At 37.9% G+C, this 21,808-nt stretch overlaps 1 protein-coding gene across 3 annotated transcripts; it reads right to left on the bottom strand.

The window, feature by feature from the left end:
- Window positions 1-83: 83 nt before the first annotated feature.
- rasl10a (RAS-like, family 10, member A) lies at window positions 84-21,581 on the bottom strand. 3 transcript variants are annotated; one of them, XM_082169649.1, is made up of 4 exons: window positions 20,760-21,581; window positions 20,378-20,646; window positions 5,019-5,143; window positions 84-3,286 (listed from the first exon to the last, which is right to left on the bottom strand). In XM_082169649.1, exons 2-4 carry the CDS (start codon window positions 20,591-20,593, stop codon window positions 3,016-3,018), a joined length of 612 nt encoding a protein of 203 aa, XP_082025775.1. In that variant the 5' UTR covers window positions 20,594-20,646; window positions 20,760-21,581; the 3' UTR covers window positions 84-3,015. The 3 variants fall into 3 exon arrangements, with proteins under 3 accessions (XP_082025775.1, XP_082025774.1, XP_082025776.1); XM_082169648.1 differs by having other exon boundaries at window positions 20,378-21,581; XM_082169650.1 differs by lacking the exons at window positions 20,378-20,646; window positions 20,760-21,581 and adding an exon at window positions 5,411-5,743.
- Window positions 21,582-21,808: the final 227 nt, after the last annotated feature.

The raw sequence follows: 21,808 nt of genomic DNA, 5'->3' as shown, positions 1-21,808 counted from the left end.
ACATCATGGAAATTCAGGACAGTGTCTGCCATTAATTCTCTGTAAGCAAGTAAATATGTATTATTTATGTCATTCACATATCTACTAGCGTGGGTGTTAAGTGTAAACTGTGTTCAAACTAATTTGGTAATTGTTATTTGATATTTTTTTATTTACAGTTTATTTTTTTATTATTAATAGAACATATTTATTAGTAGGCTACTATCATCGTTTTTTTTTTTTTTTTTAGTTTTTCTGTGTATTCATTTTTTGCTTTGAACTGGTTTAGAACTGAATAAGGTAAGTATAGAAAGGCCGTATTGTGCTAACTTATATTTTTATATAATATTTTATATTTTTGTATTATGTTTTATAGAATAGGTCCGGCAGACTTCAAACATATGATGTTTTGGGATCTCACCAGTTGATGTCGCCACAGAGCTTCAAATGAGGTACAAGCACTTAGATTGGGATATCAGACACAGGTGATGTATAAAATATTAAACATGCGAGGAGAATAGCTCAGACGTCGTTTGAAAGGGTTTATTAAATTTTCATTGATGAAACATTACAACTACTAAAAAGACAACATTTGTTTCCATCTTAGAAAAAGCAGGTAGCCCTTTAAAATCTAAAACAAATTGACATAAAAAAAATCAGACAGTCCTACCAAGAGAATCCATATTCAGCATGTCTGAAAGTTCAGTCTAAAGCCTTTAACATTACTAGCACAGGACACATTCCACAAGAACATGACATCTGCTACATGTTGTCTAGTCCTCAGTCCACAACCATAACACTGTGTGGCATGCAAATGTATGAGCCCCCCTCTCTGCTGTTTTACAACACTAACCTGACTGCATCTCCATCACTTACACTTAAACTACATGCTAAGCTTTACACTAACATTATACAAAAAAGACAAAAACGATGCTCAAGTTCTGTTACAAAGATCTCCTTGCACTCGCTCATGTAGGTGCATACAATATACCTCAGTGCAATTTACCCCTGAATGATTTAGGTTTTGCCAATTAAAGCATGCAGCTCCATTGAACAGAAAACAGATTCTTTATGATAAAAAAGTCTGAAGGATGACCAAAGTTACTAACTTATTTATGTTTCCATCTGCTGACAGAAGTTATCAGCTCTTTTAAGTCATGTAAGATGTGTACAAGTGCATAGATGGCTGTCAGAGTTGCATTTGCGAGGAACGAGGGATTTTTCTCCTGTGCACACTCTGTCTGGTATGAAAATATGTCTTAGGAAAATGAAAATAGGAAAGCATTCGGGGACCATCAATTTTCTCAGTCTAGCAGTGCGACAGCTCTAGCTCTGAATCAACACGTCCACACAGCCAACCAATCATTCGTGCCGACTATCAGTACATGTCCAGAAAAAACTAGCCCCCCCCCAAAAAAACCTGAATCTCATTGCAGACACTGAACGAACCACATTAACTTTAATGTGTTCTGCATTCAGAGATGCTCCTCCAGAGAGGATGTGGATTGTGCCATACAGACTGCAGTCCACTGCAGTAAAATACGTAAGCCTCCTCTGCATCTTGGTTCAGCAGAAATCTTCAGGTTTAGGGAAGCCCCAGAGGATCTGTTAGCTTTATCATCCCTTCTCACAGCTTTTCGAGTGCATGTGTACATGCTTGCTGAAATCTGTACATAACACCTCACTATCCTGCCAGAGGAAGACTTTATTTTGTGCCTCATTTCTTCAAATGATCTATATTTAGGAGGTAGGATGTTTGCCATTGTTACTAGATTTGGCAGGGTGAGTAAATTACAATGCATGCAGTTAATATATAGTATGTTTTGGCATATACCTAATCAATGGGCTTCAGAGGAAGTGTTTTGATGTAAGGCTAAAAAGTGTTAAATTATTGACTACGGCCTTCACAAATCCACACTCAGGTAGATTGTTAACCCACAGAAGAACTTCATTGCCGTACATCTGTATGATTGAAATAGCTCAGCGTGATTTAAGGAAGTCCAGGATAGCAGACAAAGATCTGTAGGCATCTGTTCCCTGGTTCATATATCAACCATGGGACAAAACACTGAACTGGAGTGGTGTACATGGAAGGACAGCTCATCAGAAAGAATTAAAACCATTCATTTTGCCATAAAAAAGAAAGCTGTTCCAACAATAAAATGTCACCTCAACCACACTGTACGAATATTATACACACTTTTGCCGGGTCTTTGTAAGGTGGACCAGTGAATTACTGGGAGAATAGAAAGGTGTTTGTCTGTGAGGTGCAGCATATGGTTAGTCAGGTTTATGAAGTGAAATGTTGTGGCAGGATCTGAAGTGTGCAGCTCTTTCAATATTAATGTCCTGAAGCAGTTTTGCAAAAGAGAAATGAGCCAATGAGGAGTATGGCAGGGAATTTTTTGGTTGAAGTCATTGCTTCTGAATGTTAATCTAAAGATGACCATGATACATAAAAACTTTATAACATGTTTAAAAAGGTATATCATCTCATTTGTTGCTGTTTTTAAATGGCACTGTAACTACAGATAATTCCAAAAGGTTCTCAAACTTTCACTCATCATTATTCCCAAACCCTAATTATGTTCTATCCCTTCATAAACGCTGTTTCCAAGCAACAGTTAAAAACTGTCACTCTGGAACACACAGCATCTGAATCTAAATCAAAGGAAATAAATTATACTCTGTTTGAGACCAATGCAATATCTCACTCTCATCCTGACAGACTTTGGTAAGATGAAAAACCCCTTATCTGCTTCCATTTTTCTGTTTGTTAGAGAACGCTGGAGAAGAGTGAAATCAGTAGTATCTAAGGTATTCCATCAGATGAATGCATCAGTTACAGAGGCCCCTAGGTGGTAGTATTCCAGCCATTTCGATTGACAGTTTGTCACCAAAGCTCCATCCTCGTGGTTCAGCAAAGTTGACTTTAAGTATACTGACTTAGGACCAGTTTAAATCAGAAAACACGGAAAATCTGAAAACACAAACTGGTCCTAAATAAGCATAAATTCAAAAAAGGCTACATATCTGTCACATGACATTACAGCGGTTCCTCTGCAATGCCCCCTGGAGACGGATAGAGGTGTGGTTTGGGCGCAGTCCTCGCGCCACGGCTATTCCCAGGAGTTCTTTAAAGAGCAGAAGCACATGCCAGTTATACTTGGCGGAGCACTCGACATAACCGCACTTCCAGGTCTTCTTCACCAGTACAGACACAGCCCTGCGCTGGGTGAACCGCTGCCGCTGAAGGTCCCGCTTACTGCCAACCACCAGGATGGGCACCTCACTACTGTTGCCCACTCTTACGGAAAGACAAAAGAAGAGACAGAGAGGTGGGAAGAGCGATAGAAAAAAAGGTTTAAGAGGGAATTATCAAGTAAAACAAACCGACCACACGAGTATATTTATGTTGAACATAATATTTGTTCATGTTTGCAAACTATCTCCAGCAAACATGCACGGACACACGCACAAACATTAAAAGTCTCTCGCTTCTTGTCACTCTCTACAAAAAAAGGCACAGAGCTCATAATGTGTGCTGGAGAATGATGATGTGTGTCCTTTCTCGCATGACTGCTTGAAGGTCACACTCACACATAATGGAGAATGAAAGCGTTTCATGTTCAGGGGGCTTCAAACGCAAGCGTGTGCATTTTGTTCAATTGAAAAAAGTGTAATACATTTAATTGGCAATTCAATGGTGCACAAGGAGATCAAATGAAATTGAGAGATTGTACTTTCTCATTTGCTTAGAAAAAAATAATATATGAATAAATGTAGCTATTAAATAAATGTCTGGCCAATTAATATAGGCTTTGAGTATCTTTATATAATAACAAATTATGGGACCATGTGTACACAAATTGCGTATCATAAATATTTAATAGATTTAACTTAACACATTAAGTGTAATTGAGGACCTAAGGCCATTCCATCTTATTCATTTTAATATTAAAACGACTACTATTACTGTTATTATTCCGATTCTGCTAATTTTAGTTCCGTCAAATACTGAGGATTTATGCTGTTATATGTATTTCAATATTTGTGTAAAAATAGAGAGAAAGAAGAGAATCTGAGTGAGTAATATCAGCACAAAAGAAGTGAATAATCTGTCACAAACCAATTCCATTGTGCTTCATAAGTCTACACACCAATCCGTCATGTCCGTGTCTGGCTGCTTGTGTCATGTTTTTACACTGATTTATCCCCTTCATGTGGTTTATCTGTGCTTTCTCAGTATGACTCCCCTGTCTACACCCTCGCTATCTCTCAAACCTTTCAAGTCCATATTTAGTCAGAACACTTTTGAGAGATCTTCTACCTCAGCTGCATGTATATTGAGTATACATTCAACATACATCTCCATGCATTCTCTAGTTTATATATATATATATATATATGAGAACCAATAAGTGATCATTAAAAATAATTAAAAAAATTGTCCAAAGAACTTTTTTTTGCATTAAGAAATGTTTTCAAAGCAAATGCAGTGAGAACGTGAAGCATTTGTAAAACAGAGGTTTGATATTGTGGGTGAGGGAAAGTGTTAAGGGTTGAGATGCATTGTCTGTCATTCATTCAGTTCACATAAGGCCTTTATGCAAATATATGATGCTGCACACAATTTATGGGCACAAGACCTGCATATGTAAAAAGATTTTCTCACTGGCATCTATTATATTCTTATCAGCTGTAGTGAATGGTGACAGTGTCTATGCCCTGTAACTGTCACTCAACCATATTCTCAAATGTCACCTTATTATCTCAGCATCAGCTGGGGAAACAAGGGCCAACTGTTATTAAAAACATCAAAACCAATCAGTAGTTTGTCACTGCAGCTGAAACATTCACATTAATCTGTGCTGATGTGCTACTAAGCTGAGTAAAAAATGGTTTCAATGACCACAGTTGGTCCCACTCTAACAATAACAGAAGGAATGTCTTTTTATTGGATCTACTATAACATGATAATCATTCTCTATTATTCTTTGAGGTGGGTAATTTCAGTTTCCGAATGAGCTCTGTCATACCTGTTATCCACAATTTGCTGTCGGATCATCTTGACATACTCAAAGCTCTCCACGCAGCAGATGTCATAGACCAGAATGTAGGCGTTAGCGCTGCGGACTCCTCTACACCGCGCATCCAACCACTCCTGATGGAAACAAACAGATAGACAAAACACTTAATCAAACAGAGGATGACTGATTGACTGCTGAAAAAAAAAACAAAAAAAACAGTTAAATATGTTTATTTGCAATGTTAGGAGGCCAATGTACAAATATCTTCCAATCAAATATAATTTTTTTTTTTTACCACATTGCACAATGCTGCATTTTGGTTGCAGTTAGGTTACATAAAAGAAAAACATTTAAGGTCAAGAAACTGTAACTGTACAGCCTAGCAAGGTTGTGTCACATACCGCTCTGAGATACACGGGTTGAAACTCCAAACGTAGTAGTTTATCGAAAGGATAATCCACAATCATAGTCCAAAAGAGGTAAGAGGTCAAAAGCACAGGGTAAACAGTCCAAACAAGGCACAGGCAAACAGAGAAATCCAGGGCAACAGGCAAAAGATCAAAACTAGTGATGGCAATTTCAAAACACTGCTTCATGAATCTTTTGTTCTGAATCAATGGTTCGGAGCATGTATCAAACTGCCAGAGTCACGTAATTTCAGTAAACGGGGATTCATTATGTCATAACTGTTTCGGAACATTTCGAAACACTTTGACATTTCAATGGTTCACCGCTGGGGGCGATGATCTCTATAAACTAATTAATATGAGGAGTCACTGAGAACCAATGAACAAGTGTCTATGGGTTTTACCTGATCTCTGATCAGTTTTAGACATTTGTAGACATTTTATTTAGACATTAGTATAATTAAAATGAGTAATGGTAGTTAATAGTCTCTTATTGGCCTGTTTAGCTGAGCCAATCATAGAACAAACAAAATTTATTAAAAAAAAAATATATGTGTTGCATTTACACTGTTCTGACCACTAGGGGTCACCGTGGAGACGGTGGGTGTCGAAGCCTTGACACAATATAGCACATTTGTTTCAACTAAGGCCCTGTCCTAAATGGCACCCTAAGCACTTGTAGTCTTCCTACGAGTCCGCACTTTCGTGACGTAATGCCGCTTTGACTGTCGGGACGAAGTCTGCTGCGGAGTCCGCATCAGTGCGGGCTCGGCAAAAGTGCGCATCGAGGGCACATATCGACCGCAAAGGGGGCGCTCGCAAGCATCCTTCTGAGGCCTAAAATGACAAATGGGGCACCCTACGGTCTCACGGACTTAACGGACACGCGCACGCGGCAGCCATTGTAAGTCCACAAGACCGAAAGTGCATATGAAGTGTGCCATTTGGGACAGGGCCTAACCCTGTTCCACGAAGCCTCGATCTGCCCACCACTAATCAAAACCAAGACACGGACAACAAGGATACAAGGCTCAGAAATGTAGTACAGACATACACAAGACTTCGCAATGAATGACAGAATGAAGACATTTTAATGTAAGCTTAGTGATGCAAGCGTAGCAACAAATTAAAAGCAGGCTAAGATTGATTAGATGAGGATTAGTAAAAGTATTCAAATATCCACCAAAAGGAAGCAATCAAGCCTTTTGTACTCCTTAAAAATAAAAATAAAAGCTAAATTTTTTGTTTCATTTGAGCATAGAACCTGTCCCGTTTGAAGTTCCAGTAGTGTCAGTTACTTTTCAAACGTTCAAACACTTAATATGGGTTTGGTGCACAGTGCACACAGGGATAAAAAAGTACCCAATGTGTAAAATGAAATACTCTGCTGTATCTTTAATGCTGTGGGCCTAATTTTCTGCCAGAGGTCCGGGACATCTTGTTCAGATACATGGCATCATGGATTCGATCAAATTCCAACAGATAAAAAATCAAAACCTGACTGCCTGTGCTAGAAATCTTATAACGGGCCATGTTTGGATCTTCCAACAGGACAGTGATCCAAAAATAAACATCAAAATCAAAACAAAAATGGGTCACTGAGCACAAAACCAAGCATATGCAATGGCCATCCCAGTCCCCAGACCTGAACCCTATAGAAAATGAGTGGGCTGAACTGAAGAGAAGAAGCACCAACGTGGATCTGGGAATCTGAAGGATCTGGAGAGATTCTGTATGAAGGAATGGTCTCTGATTTCTTGTCAGGTGTTCTCCAAACTATCAGGCATTATAGGAGAAAACTCAGAGCTGTTATCTTGGAAAAAGGAGGTTGCAAAAAGAATTTAATAAAAGGAGGCAAATAATTGTTCCCAACGTGTTTCGGAGAAAAACATTTATTTCATAATGTGATTTTCCCCCCACTTTCAATTTTTTTACTTCAATGAAAGGTTAGATTTTTGCAATTTTTAAAAAATAAAATATCAAAAGGATTAACAATGCAGATGTTTTTTTTTTACAGCCATCTTTGATCATATTTACCAAGGCGGCAAATAATTCTGACCAGCACTGTAACTATAATATAATTGCAATAAATACATTTTATTTCTAGAAAAAGGCCAAAAAAGAGAGAAATAAAATACATAGCCCAAACAATATAAAATGTTGTTGAAATGTGTCCCCAAAAAAACCTAGGAAAATTTTTTGATTTAGGTTTTGAACAAACCTTTAATTAATGAAGCACAAGTTCTCTGCTGGTAATCATGAAAGAAGCCCATATAACTAAATGTGACTTTAATTACAGGAAAGGCATAAACAGGTAAAGAAAATAGCACACATTTATGTCAAATCACATTTCTTTGTACAACAGTTTTCTTTGTTCCTAATGGCAGCTATCTATACTCTGACCAAGGCATTGAGAGCACAACATGCACTCAGGTGTGTGTGTGTGTGTGTGTGTGTGTCTATTGTCGTTTGTATGCTGGTGTGTTATAGGGCCAATCTCATTAGTTCGATAGAGAGGGGGAGAACTGGTAAGGTTGCAGCCAATGAATAGTAATGATTTACCCACAGTAATTACATATCACCGCTGAATGAGGGACAGCTGAAAGAGGCAGCGAGCAAATTTCTTCAACCGTGACACAGTGACCTCAGCTCCATTCTCCCTCATTCCCCTCTCCTAAGGAAGGTCTTATGAAATGAACTGAATATCAATTCCACTATTCATTTACACCATCAGATATAGTACATCATGTCATAGCATGACATTAAACATTGTATTATTTGATATATGATATTGGAATGATTTTAACATGATCTGCATTGGCGTGAATTTTTTGTGAATATTGTACAACAATAAATGTGCAACATCTTTTGTTTGACATTGATTATTTGTTCGTACAGCAGCGCCTCAACTACTGTTAGACCCGGATTGTATGAGAGTCACACGTTATTAAAGTCCCTGTGAAATGGATTTTTTAAATGTATTACTCTAATTCTTCTTATTTTTTAATGGAATATTGCATTGTTTATTATAAATGATTTATCCATCATTTATAAAAAGTTCATGTGCCCATGTAATTATTCATCAAAAAATGTATTTCCCCTCCCCCTCACAACATCATCTCGAAACCTCTCACCCCCATTAACATGTCACATCAATCGGTAAACAAAAAAAATAAAATAAAATCCAATCAATGGACTAAATCAAGTCTCACCCTACTGTTTTTTTTCCGAGAAGCAGTTTCACTCGGATATATATCACAACAGGGAAGAAAAGATGATCGCAATTTCCATTTCACGCTGACTTTAAATACACTTGTCAATGCAAAACACTGTGATCATAACTTAAGCTTCAAAAGTACCAGACTTCATGCTGTCAAAAGTCACAAGACTATCCACACAACATCCCTATATGAACCAAACTCTAAAGAATCAGTGATTGTCCTGGATAGAGCTAGAATTTGGTGAAATTCCAGTAGATCCTTTAATTGCCCTATCGATTGTGATCTGCATTTGTGGGTGTGTGTGTGTTGGGGTTGAACAGAAGAAAAATCGAGTGAGAGGGGGAAGTCAAATTGAAGCCATTCGTCACAAGCTGATCTTGCTTGTAAAGAAAATCGATGCCAACTGTAGCAAAGACAGTGTTTGCGCATTCGTCTTGACAGGGGAATAATTACCTTCATCCTTTTACGATGTTAGAAAAGCAGAACACTGCTAATATTTTACACTCAGAGATGACCCCTCTGATGCTGCACTGAGATTCACACTCACTCATTAGTGTAATAATGTAAGCAACCAGGCGTGCAGATAAACACACTGGCAAATCATTATAGCATAAACCGACAAGGGAGGAGGGATATTTCAATTGAAAATGAAAATTCACCATCATTTTCATTCGCCCTCATGTTAATCCAAAAAGTATGACTTTCTTCTGCGGAACACAAATGAAGGTGTAGACAATGATGGGTCAAAAACAGCATTTGGACCTCACAGACTTTCAGAGACAATTTTTTTTCTTTCTCCAAAAACAGTAAATCATGACAGAATTTTCACTTTTTAGCAAACAATCACTTTCTGCATTCCTATCCCACGCTCCAGCTTATGACTGATCTTCTATAAATCCAAAATTATAGGAGGGGAGAGAATTTGTCTTTAGCTTTAGTCCTTGATGCTGAATATGAAGTCTCTCTCTTTCCCCCCTCATTTCTCATTTGCTCTTTCCATCTTTTTCAATTTCCTGCATATCAAAAGCATATGCCTTACCCTCCGTCTCCACTGGGAAATATGACAGTTCTCAGACCCTATTAAGCACAAACTCAACATTCTAAGAGATTTCATGGAGTTCTAGCTCAGTAATCATTGTTAGATTGAAGCAATTATCTACACAGGTTTTGGGCATTAACTTTGGATCTAGAGGGCAAGACCAATCCCTGTCAATTAAACATGAGCCTTAAAGCTTCCGGTCTTCGTGGAGCACTGTTCTGACATAAACGCTCCCTCAGTGTGCCTGTTAGATGTTTCAGATGCGCTGCCATCCCCGTGAAAGCTAAAAATAGAAGCTTGTCTCTCTCTCCTTGTCAAGCCACAGTGCCGTTCTCCCCTTTGAGTGTGAGTTAGAGAGAGGACACATTCAAATTCACTTTCATCATGATTCAGCATTCTCCTCTGGGCAAAGAAGGTATCCGCTTTAAGGAAAAAGATCTCTGGGACTTTGGAAGACGTCCACCAGAAATTGCTGAATGAGTAACTGTGCTGCTGAAAGCTGCCAAGTGAGTTCACGAAAACATGTGATCTGATCCGTGTGCGTGTTTGATGTTCTCCTGAATGGACAGCTCGGAGAGATACTATTGTTAGGCTAAATTGTAGACAGACAGTCACTGAGTGCCACAAACAAACAGCAGCAGCCTTTTACAGTTCCTCCTGATCCAAAACAACAAGCTAATGTCCTTTCACGCTAATGTCCTTTCACACCATGTCATAACAACCATAATAAAAAGATGGCAACCCGTGACGTAGGGCTGCACGATAATGGCTAAAATGATAATCACGATTATTTTGCTCAAAATTATAATCGCGATAATTAATCACGATTATTCTCATTTGAGAAACTACAGAGAAAGAGAAGAGACAGTTAACGGTTTTGCACGAGTATTTGCGCAAAATCCGAGCAGATTTGGTTTAAACGAATTTCCACAGCAAAGTGAGTAAACATAATAACATGCCAAATTGGCCAGTGATTTGACAGCGATACCCGCCAAAGTTCATTTTTAGCGCATTTGGCGGGTTGGCGGGTGTTAATTTCAAACCATCAGACTTCATTTAACCAACTACAACTTCCTCAGACAGCAAGTCAATAACGTTACAAATGGCATGATTTAACGTTAGATGAGCGCTTTGTGATGTGTCTTCACATTAGATCTTCTAAGCAACACATTTTGGTTGAAAATGAGACAAAGTACAGATCCAGATCGCTCAGCAAATTCGTACTGCAAAGAAAAATAGTCTAACTTACTTGTTGATAGCGTTAAAAACGGGCAGTGGCTGTCGTTTTCAACTGATTCACGACACATCATGAAAACTGGTAAAAACTTAAACTTAAAAAAATAGAACAGTGAAACTCATTTAGAAACAGTTTTAGTCACGCAAACGGCACAAGTGGCTTGTGAAGAAACAGACTGGCTGTATAACAATTTCATGTAAACAGAATATCGCTGTGGAGATCAGTGCTTTTACCACAGTGTAGAGCGCGCGCGCAGGGTTGCCAGATTGCACCGACTAAGTAAAACACGGAGCATAAAATGTAAGAGAAAAGCTCTGTTTGGGTAATTTGGGAGATTTAAGATATTCAGATCTGGCAACCACAAACATCAGTGCTAGTGGGGACTTGTTTACAATGCAAGAAAATGCAAATGTCTAATAAAAAAGCGTTTTCAGGATTAAAAACAAGCGAGCAAATATTAAAAATTAATCGAGAAAGGCAGATATCGTTATCGCGATTAAAATACGATTAATCGTGCAGCCCTACCGTGACGTTCTATGTCAACACTATCAACGCAGAAATGAATCTGCGTTATGTTGTGTGCTATGAGACATGAGGTAATTTAATGGCGTCTCTCTTGGCGCTTTGTAGAATCTTCTCTGGCTGTGTTATTGAGGAGACGTGGCTTTGGAGACGCTCTGAAGGGAGTGTGGGATCTTATGCTTTCAAAGCTAGCTTGCTATTGCTAGCCTCTCCAAAATTGCCTACCCTACCTTTAATACAGTTTAAATAAAGGAGTAGACTAAAATTATTTTTTTCTAACAGCATACCTAAGCATTGATTTTCTCACCTAATATTGAATATTTCTTTCTAAGCAAACTATTTATTCGTGACTGAAGGCAAAACAAATAGTTTCAGCACAGCATTCATTTATATATGAAACAGTCAGTTTATATATGGTGGTGCCAAATGTGGAAATAAAAATAATCCAGAAAAGCACTTAGACTAATAACTGTATGTCTCAGTTAAATCATTACATACCACATCATTACGCATCATCTTTATTTGTTATTCAGTCCCTGATAATTGATGCTATAATTACTGAATTATATTTCTTAATTTTATGCTGAGGTGTACAGCTAGATTTATTGTATTGGCTTCTTCTTTTTACTACTCGCTGACACTGTGACGTATGACTATGCATCCTAAATGAGAGATTACACTTTTCAGGCGTGACGAAAATAATGAGAACATCTGTCCTTGAGACAACCCAGTGCTGAACTGCATTTGTTTTAAAGCCATGAATTTAAAATTGACTCAAAATCTTGAGAAATCTCACTCTAGCAGGAATATTCCACGATAAAAATTCTATTTCTGTTGAAAGAGGGCTTAAAAAGTTGTTAAAGCTGTGGGTGAGAGGCTACTTGCATATATTTTGTATGAATCTAAACTGGTTAGACCATAATCACGTTTGCAGTTCAAACACCTATAAGAATGATTTATCAGATCATTGTTTAAGAAACTAAATTATCTTTCACATCACAAATCAGAAATCACCCTTATTAAAAGGATTGAAATAGACAGTTGAGAGAAAAAGCGAGAACCATAGAAAGGAAGAGAATGGGATGAAGAGTCAATGTCAATAAAAAGTATTCCCAAAATTAGAGTTGGCAGTGTCAATTTCAATGCCACTAAGTGACGACCCAGAGCTAAATGAAACAAGACCCTATGGCCATTGAGAATCAGTCGTGTCAGAGCACAGAGCAGGAAACACAAAATCCAAAGTTAATATTCTTAAACTCCACTCCACTAAAAGTGCAACCAAAATCCCCAAGGCACACAAACACATTATGTCCTCAGCTAGTTGAGAGTAACATAGTTCAGGAGGAAGTGCATGGCTCTGGGCAAAATTAATTCTATCACATTCTGAGGACCATTACATGATCAAGCAAGTGCTGCAGACATGGGGGAATGTGTCACTGAGCTCCCTGTTGTCATTATTCACAGAGAACTAGAGCATTAATAGGAAATCCTGAATCATGCTGGCTTTTGATCTGATCCATCTGCCATGGCATCATGTGAACAAACTGTGACATTCACTAACCAAAGTTGCCTAGCAGTCAAAAATTATTATTCACAGTTGTCTATACAATGAATCTCAGCAGATCTGTGTGAAACTATTGCACATTGCATTGGAGTACAGAGATTTAGAGTACAGGACATATTTCGCTGAGCCATGATGCATTATGGGGAGATGTGAGGATCTAGCATTTTTTTGAGTATTTTAGCATTGAATATGCCAGGGATAATCCACAGCTTGATGTGCATTACATGATTTTTGTGCACAATGTGGAGGTAAAGAACGTAAAGCAGAGGTTTCTGTTTCTTTGTGTCCACAACGCAATCTCCCATCTCTCTGTGTGATTGATGTGTGTGTGTGTGTGTGTGTGTGTGTGTGTGTGTGTGTGTGTGTGTGTGTGTGTGTGTGTGTGTGTGTGTGTGTGTGTGTGTGTGTGTGTGTGCTTCAATGAAAGCAGTGCAGTAATATAGAACTGTCATTAAACTGACTGGAACAATCTGTGCATTACACGGTTTGAATGCACACCTTCCAGCCAATCAGAATTGAGAATTGGTATTATGGTAAATGATTGTTACATAACTAAACAGGTCTGTCATATCTGGAGGAAAAAAAACGAATATAAATGAATGTGTGTGCGCCCTTCAATGAAAGCAGCGCTTTAATATTGAACATGCTTAAACTGACCGGAAACTACCTGTGCATTACACCTTCCAGTCCCATTACACATACCATTAAGTAATAGCAAAGACTATAGATATAGAAAGATGGTTCACTCCTATTACTTATGAATGGGAGAAACTGCAACACGCAATATGGTGTAATACATCCCACCTTCTTAATAAAAGAGCCAATCACTGATTGCTGAAGTAGTAGTAGCCTTTATTGTCACTTAGTCACAAGTACCAGCGAAATTAGGTTCCCATAGAAACCTGAGACTCAGTATGCAGTTTTCAACATTTTAGGATTCCCTCATTCAAATAGATATAGGACTTGGTCTTGGATGACCGAAATAGCTGCCCGGAGGCGTTGCAAATATGGCCGCCGAGGGAACAGACTTTCCCTTGAAAATTACTTTGATAATAACCATTTTTACCATAACTAAACAGGTCTGAAATATCTAAATGAAAAAAAAAATTTATATATATATATATATAAATGGTCAGTCATGCTTTATGTCTGCATAATGTTGTAGTAACAGTGAGTTAAGCTTTATAGTGCATCACTTTTAGGCTTGAAGCAAGCAGTTGCTTTTTATGTCAATTTTTAGGTGGCTAAAGAATTCAAAACTCTCTTAAAGTTTTTATTAGCATCTGGGTTTAAGCTATACTTCACTTTTTGTCTATGAATTTGCTAGTGGTTAGAAAAATTGAAACTGACCTTTTGGGGGGGGGGGGACCTTTCCATCATAAATGTCTGCAAACACTAGCACCTGTCACAAGAAGCCAGATGCATTTTAATAAAGATGTATCAACACACACACACCTTCTCCTTTATGTGCTGCAGCCCATCCGTGCCTTTAAGAGAGCTAAATGATGTTAAGCTGCAGTGTGCTCCAGCTCAATTAGATTGCAGTGTCTTAATGTGCTCTGAGAACTGAAAGCAATGCCCAACTCCCCAAAATCACCCCCCACCCCACCCCACCCCACCCCACCCCATCCCACTGCAGCGCGTTCATGATTTTTTAAATTCCATTTTGCTGGCATGACATCAAAACCACTTACACCGATTCTGATTCCCTGGCACCACGTATAAGGATCAATCCCTTGTTTAAAATAATATCTCCAGTCAATTATAATAATCTTTCTTCTTTTTCATTTTGTTTTAACTGTTGTCAATGCAATAAAGAACCTAGCAACAATCAAAATAATCACTTGTTGCCGGGGTGACCTTGGTGGTCTCTATCTGGAGTGGGACTTCAAGCTGTGTGAAGTGGTCACGATGCAGGGAATTTACTCTAAAGGACTTCCAGGGTAAATAAGGTGAAAAAAAACCTGACAAGTAGCATTTTGCATTCTGTAAACCTAACAGAATCTTTCAGACGATGACAAACCTAAAGGGAGACAGGTCTAGGGAAATACTAGACCTCTGCTAAAAGTGTGTCTGCATGTTCAGCGATTAGAATTAAAGCTTAGCGCTAAGACCCAGAATCTGCCCTACCTACATTTTTGCGTCTTAAATGGACAAATAAACACAAAATTACGACAAAATGCCCATTTTGCCTAGTAAGCACAGTCTTAACTGAGAAAAAATTAAAACTCTTAATGAATGCAAACAGAAAATCTGATGTGTGTCAGATCCGTGCATTTGGTCTTAAAGTGAAAGTAGCTTAATAGCTGCATGTCTTGTGTCATTAATGTTAATTATAGAACAAAATAAAATAAAATCTGATTTTGACTGAATAATTCTTTGGCTTTAATAGGATTAATATATATTTAATTTAAACATTATAGTATTTCGTACCTGAATACTACCTGAAATCAGTTTATTTTATTTGTATCTTTTTGTTCTATTGAATTTATTAGTGCTATTGCTTGTAATTTGTTCATTCGTTCTTATTGTATACTGACTGTAGTGTTTACTTGTCTTTATTTAACATTATTTGATTCAATAATAAAATATTACATTAAAATACTATTTTTATATATATTTATTATTTGTGTTTGTGTTTGTGTGTGTGTGTGTGTGTGTGTGTGTGTGTGTGTGTGTGTGTGTGTGTGTGTGTGTGTGTGTATGTGTGTGTGTGTGTGTGTGTGTGTGGCAGGGCAAGTAACCAGTAAACTCCTTAGAGTTAAGCCCTGTGTGTTCATATATTGAGTCCCTTTGAGGACCTGCCCCTTATGTTATAAAATAAAGTTTCAAAATCTATTACGGGGAAAAAATACAATAACGTTAACACTCCGGCCCACCACCAACAGGAATGTCACTTTGCCCACCTTACATCTCAAAGCTGGAGCCGGGCCTGCAAACCTAAAGGGAATATTAATATTATAGAGATAATTTTGTTGAATTTGTGTCAGTCTTAAAGTGCCCCTATTATGCTATTTTTAAAGGCTCATTTTGTTTTGGAGGTCTCCTAAAACAGGTTTACATGCATCAAAGTTAAAAAATACTTTCATTTTCTCATAATATTCATTGCACATCACCCCATTTTTCACTGATTATCAAATGACTTGACGGATGAATCAGTCTCTCTAAATCCCTCCTTTCCGTGAGCTAATCTGCTCTGATTGGTCAGATGGCCCAGCCTGTGTAAATGGCCTACCACTTACAGCGCATGTCGAAAACAAAACGTCCATTACAATAAACTTCAGCTCCGGCGTCCGGAGGTTTCCTACAGATCAGCGACTGTACACACTGTAAAGACAGTAACGATGGCGTCGATTTTACCATATCAATCCATATCTAGTATTCAACCTGAACCGCCATCGTAAGGACAACTTCAGCAGGACGTTTCTCAGTAGCCGTATTTCCATTACCCTTCAAATTGCGCAAATTGAAATTGCGAATTGAAAAATACGCCCAATGGAAACACGTCAATTTCGCAAAAAAATCCCATTTATTGCAAAAAAGTTTTTACGCTCGCAGGAGGTGCTTTTTCAAGCAATTCGAAAAAGAAATATTTTGCAAAACTGCAATGGAAACAGTTTTTGCGCATTTACAGGTCAGCTGACGTAGATGATGCGGTATATATGTTTGGACAGAATACGAGACAGAGTTCTTTATTAAATTCAAAACAGAAGAATTACAGGAATACTGAATTCTAAACCTCAAAGAAATGCCACAATTAAGACCTCAAAGCAGATATGAGGGAGAAACACCCAGAAACACCTCATATGTGCCGCTCACAACTATAAGGGTCTTTCCTTGCCATTAATGATTGGTTTCACACATACGTCTTCTTCGATTAATAATAATGGCCAGTGCAGTGGCTGGGATATACATAAACCTAACATCGTCCGTTGCTATGATTTTTGGAATGACTTATCGCGAGAGGAAAACATGACGTTGTAGTTGCATAACATCGGTTAATGGAAACGCCATCATTTCGCAATAGTTTTTTGTCGACATTTAGAAAAAAGTTTTGCGCAAATCTGTAGTGGAAACGCGCCTAGTGATATACTACTCATTTTGAGGTCCATTATGAGATGTTGCATCTGTAATTCCTCACCATCAGCATTAACAATTGTATTTCCATCAACAAACAGATGTATATATTTCTAATTTATTGCGGTGCACATGCGGGAACTGTATCAATAACGGTGCATAATGATAGCCCAGCACTAACGTGAATTACTGATGTAACAAATGTTTGTAAACACAAATCTTGCTCCATTCTTTAACTTTCCTCAAAGTAGTAAGAACAACAGACAATCAGCATTAATAGATAGATTTAGGTAATAGTGGCCCACGGCCACTTAGCAGAAGTATTTAAAAAAGACACTAATAACGTGAGTTATAACGTGAGCCGGTTAGCCGGAAACGTACACAATTTAAAACACAAAACTGCGTATTTTGAACACCCGGTAGAAATTATATACATCAATAATTATTCATACTTACAGATTGTGATTCTGAGGAGCAAGCTGGTCCAAATAAACTGGGTACTACTGACCCATCTTTCAAGAGCAAGCGTTTTGTGAATCCCACATTGAACTCCGAGATTTGAAAAGCATGAAGTCGTAAGTAAAATTACGTGTTTGAAGGCGGGACCAGTTGTTCGAAGGCTGACAACATACAAATTAGACATATGTAAACGTATTTTCTAGTGACGTCACACAATGGGATTCGGATTACAAACGACTGGTATAGGCGGTTCAGAGTCCATTCTTTCTTTTGGGAGACAATAACTTCATTTATCGTGCACTTTCGACTTTACAACTTTGCAGAATATTTACATTCACAAACAGCTATTTTATACACTGCATAAAAGGGAATATTTGAATAACCATAATTTAAATCCTAAAGCGGTCAAAATGTAACTATCATATTCCTTGAAAAGGGCAGTTGTGGATTTTTAGCAGTTTGCTCTGAAGAGACATGTCTTGCATGTAGTTTCTGACAGTATTAAGAATTGAGCGGCAATGGTTTGTCTGGATTTGTAAGGATTTGTAGGATCTAGCATTGTAATACTCTGGTATTTAGCTATTAGACATAGTAGCACTTCTTGGATTAATTGCATGCTTGAATTATTCTGATTTGTAAATCGCTTTGGATAAATCAAAACATCTTCAAAATGAATACATTTAAAACTGATGTAAATGATGATAGCACAAATTAATTACATTTAACTTCTTAGCAGATGTCCTCTTCTAAAGATCTACTTTCCTGCAGAGTTTGTTATCAGCTCCAATCATGCATACATTAAACAGCTAATCAAGCCTAAAAAATTAAAATTGCAATCAGTTGAGCAGGGTTAGAACCAGTGACAACAGTAGATCTCAGAGAGAAGGATTGAGCAAAACACTGCAAGTATGTCATGCTACAGGTGACTGACAGAATATGTTGGTGGTTTCAACAGAAAACTCCAGTGATGCAGGAACACCTGAAGATGTATTGGTAAAAATACTAGCAAAATATGATGTGTCTAGTTCTAACACTTCCTTAACAAAACAGATTATTTTGCCACTGTGGATTATTCCAAAACATTAGCAATTTGATGATCTTCTAACAAGCATAACTGGATGGGTGCGTTAAATGCCAAGACTGTTATATAAAATAATAGGAAGAGTAATAGTGTGTTTGTGACAGAGAGAGAGAAAGATGAGAGGGAGAGATGGGGGAGGACAGGGGGAGAGAGAGAGAAATATTTGCCAGAGGGAGGATACAGAAAATAAGCTTACAGATGCTCAGTTCAAGCTATGTCTCCATAGCAACTACTCCAAAATGAGATCTTTTTTTCCTGAGGAAAGCCCCTCTCTCCTGAAGCAATACACTAACATACCTCGGGAATCTCTATTTATGGATCTGTAAAAGATTTACTTTGATTTGATCAAAGTTTACAAGAACAAAACAACACCACTTTTTTTTTTTTTTTTTTTTTTTGAAGGATTGGAAAGTGTGAATTTGAATAATTGCATGCCAGAGACAGTTTACGGGTGCAAGGTCAAACTGGTGGATTAAGAATCAATTTCCCATTAAAAACAGGCTCCTGAGCCTTTATAACACAAGACATATTTCCATCACTAAAAAAGTGGCATATTTTTGAGAGGAAATTTTACAATTCATTAATAAAACTCTTCCACTGTGCCTTAAAACTTAAGCACATTTATACAGATTCTTAGGCCCAAATAATAATTAAAAAAATGTAAGTGCGAGAACGAGTGACAGCAGACACACGCTAATGGTTTGAGCGCAACCACACAAATCACGTGACATGAATTGTATGCAGTAAAAAAACTAAAAAAAACTTAGTTAAACAGTAACAGTCCTGGGTAGATTACTTACAAATTGTAGTCCGTTACTGATTCCAAATTACATGACAAAAATTGTATTTAGCAACATAACCCATTACATTACACATTTTAGGTAAAGATTTTACTACTTTTTGATTACTTTTTTAGATTACTTTTGACCTAACTCATTTATCACATTGCACTATTTTGATATAAAAATACAAAGAGAAAGAAAATATATTCCATTCTTTGTTATCAACAACACGGAGTGCATTAAATATTAGCCTAAATTACATCAGGATTTACCAAACTGGGGTTCTTGAGTTTACTGAAAAAAGTTAATAATTAGGCCTAAATAAATCATAAAAATTTCAAATTGAAATAAATAATTTAAAAATAATAAAAATTACAATAATTACACGTGTCATGACCTATTTTTTACAGTCTATGGTCATGACATGTTTTAAATGTGTTTCAAAGACAAATGCCTTCCAAAGACACAGCAATAGTCCTACATGGTTAAATGACAAATAATAATTGTGTTCATCAGGAGTTGATGTGATATGTGATGTTGAATCCAGAATCACATGACTAGTGTATGGTATGTGTGTATGTGAATGTGAAATTGCTAGAGTAAACGTTTTAATAAACTTAGCATATGTGGAAAATATTTCAATAGATTTAACGAGACTACATGTAGGCCTAAATGTAAAATGTATTAAATACTTTAAAAAAAAATGTTTTTGGGATGAAAAGGTTGAATGACCTCATCATTTAGGCTACGTTTAAAATCTATATTAGGCCTAGCCTATTCAACAAGACAATATGTCGCCTAGCTGTTACAGTAAAATATCTTAGGTTTTATCTGTTGAATACATTAGCCCATGTGTTTATTCTACATTTTATGTTGTTTAATAATGTTATTACTGTAGCTAATTAATCACTTAATGCCATGTGTGTTTACGCATCCAACACTTTGTTAGTAGTGGCTGTAACGTTACCAGTTAAGTTACCTGACTAGGGCTTGAAGGAAAGGAGGAAATTGGCGGGACATCCAAAATCTTCAGGTCGTACATAACACCGTTAAGAATGACCGAGGGTCTGTACACGTATCTCGTTTGGGTTGGATTGTAAGTCTCAGAGAAGTCATTGTAAATAAACTGACGGATGATAGAAGTTTTCCCGACTCCAGGCGCTCCGATGACGGCGATGCTCAGCGTCTCGACCATCCCGCGCGGATCAGGACTGCAGACGACGACTATCGATCAAGACACCTGGAAAACTGCTCAACAAATCAAAACAAGTCATATGAATTGTGAGCGTGCGTCTTTTTGTGTGTGCATACAGCACGAGAACATACTTCGTGGATGCTGAAATAAATAAGAGTTTGCTCACAGATCTACTGTCTTCTGGTACATTTCGTTATCTCTTTTGGTGAAATACACCGTTGGTAGCATCCGTTATTGAATGGATCAACAAACCAACTTCAGTCACTGCGGCAGTTGCGCTGTCTTCTCTGCATTCCATTGGGGAACAGTCCCTCAGTGCTCCACGGTATTCCCAGTATCCCCACACACAGCTCTGGAGCTCGAAAACGTCAACAGTATCCAACAGTATCGATTTGGCTGCTCTCTGGATGATGTGTGCTCTTCGATCTCGAGGTTACCACTGACCCTTTCTCCTCGTAACCTCTCATACCTTCCCACATCATCTCAGCAGTGTGTGCTGCGCGAGCGCATGAGTGCTCGCTTGATCGTAAACCTCACCGCAAGCCAAATGCAGTCTGCGCAAATAGGTCCATCGTTCAGCTCCGTAGGATTGTAGCAGGTGGACTTTATCCGCACAGACCTCTCGTTGAAGCTACACTGAAGCATTCACCCTCCTGTGTTGTACTAAGCGCTGATCCTCCGCGCGCACTCATGTGGTTCAGGTTGGCGCGCGCGCATTCATGGCTGTTTTATTAGGCTTGCGCTAATGTTACCTTGCAATAAACAGCTCTAAAAGGTCCCTCGCGTGCCATATCCCGAATTGACTTGCATTGTTGGAGGAATAGGCTATAGGTGAAACTGTATTGTGTCTTTCTATCTATCTCAAGCAGGAATAATGAGATATTGTTTGTTTAGCACACAAAAAGTACTGATATTCAGCACAATATCAAAACCGTACCTTAAGCCACAACGAAGAGAGAATCTGAGTTTTCAAAAACCGCTTCTCAAAATTCGCAGCACACAACTCCACTTCCGCTGGGGATAGAAAATGCAGGAACTTAAGACACTGTAAGTAGGCTACATAAAGTTGTGATTAACTTTCTGCAAATCTGCTTTGTCATCTGCAGGAATATATTCACACGGTCTCTCTAATCCGGATGAGGAGCTTTTGGGTAATAGTTGAGTATGAAAATAGCATGGGCCGTAATAATCTAATGATATCTGGATTACTAACTG

The sequence above is a fragment of the Leuciscus leuciscus genome (genome assembly GCF_965113295.1).
Source record: "Leuciscus leuciscus genome assembly, chromosome: 5".
NCBI classification, from domain to species: Eukaryota; Metazoa; Chordata; class Actinopteri; order Cypriniformes; family Leuciscidae; genus Leuciscus; species Leuciscus leuciscus.
This window is presented reverse-complemented; position numbering and strand designations above follow the sequence as displayed.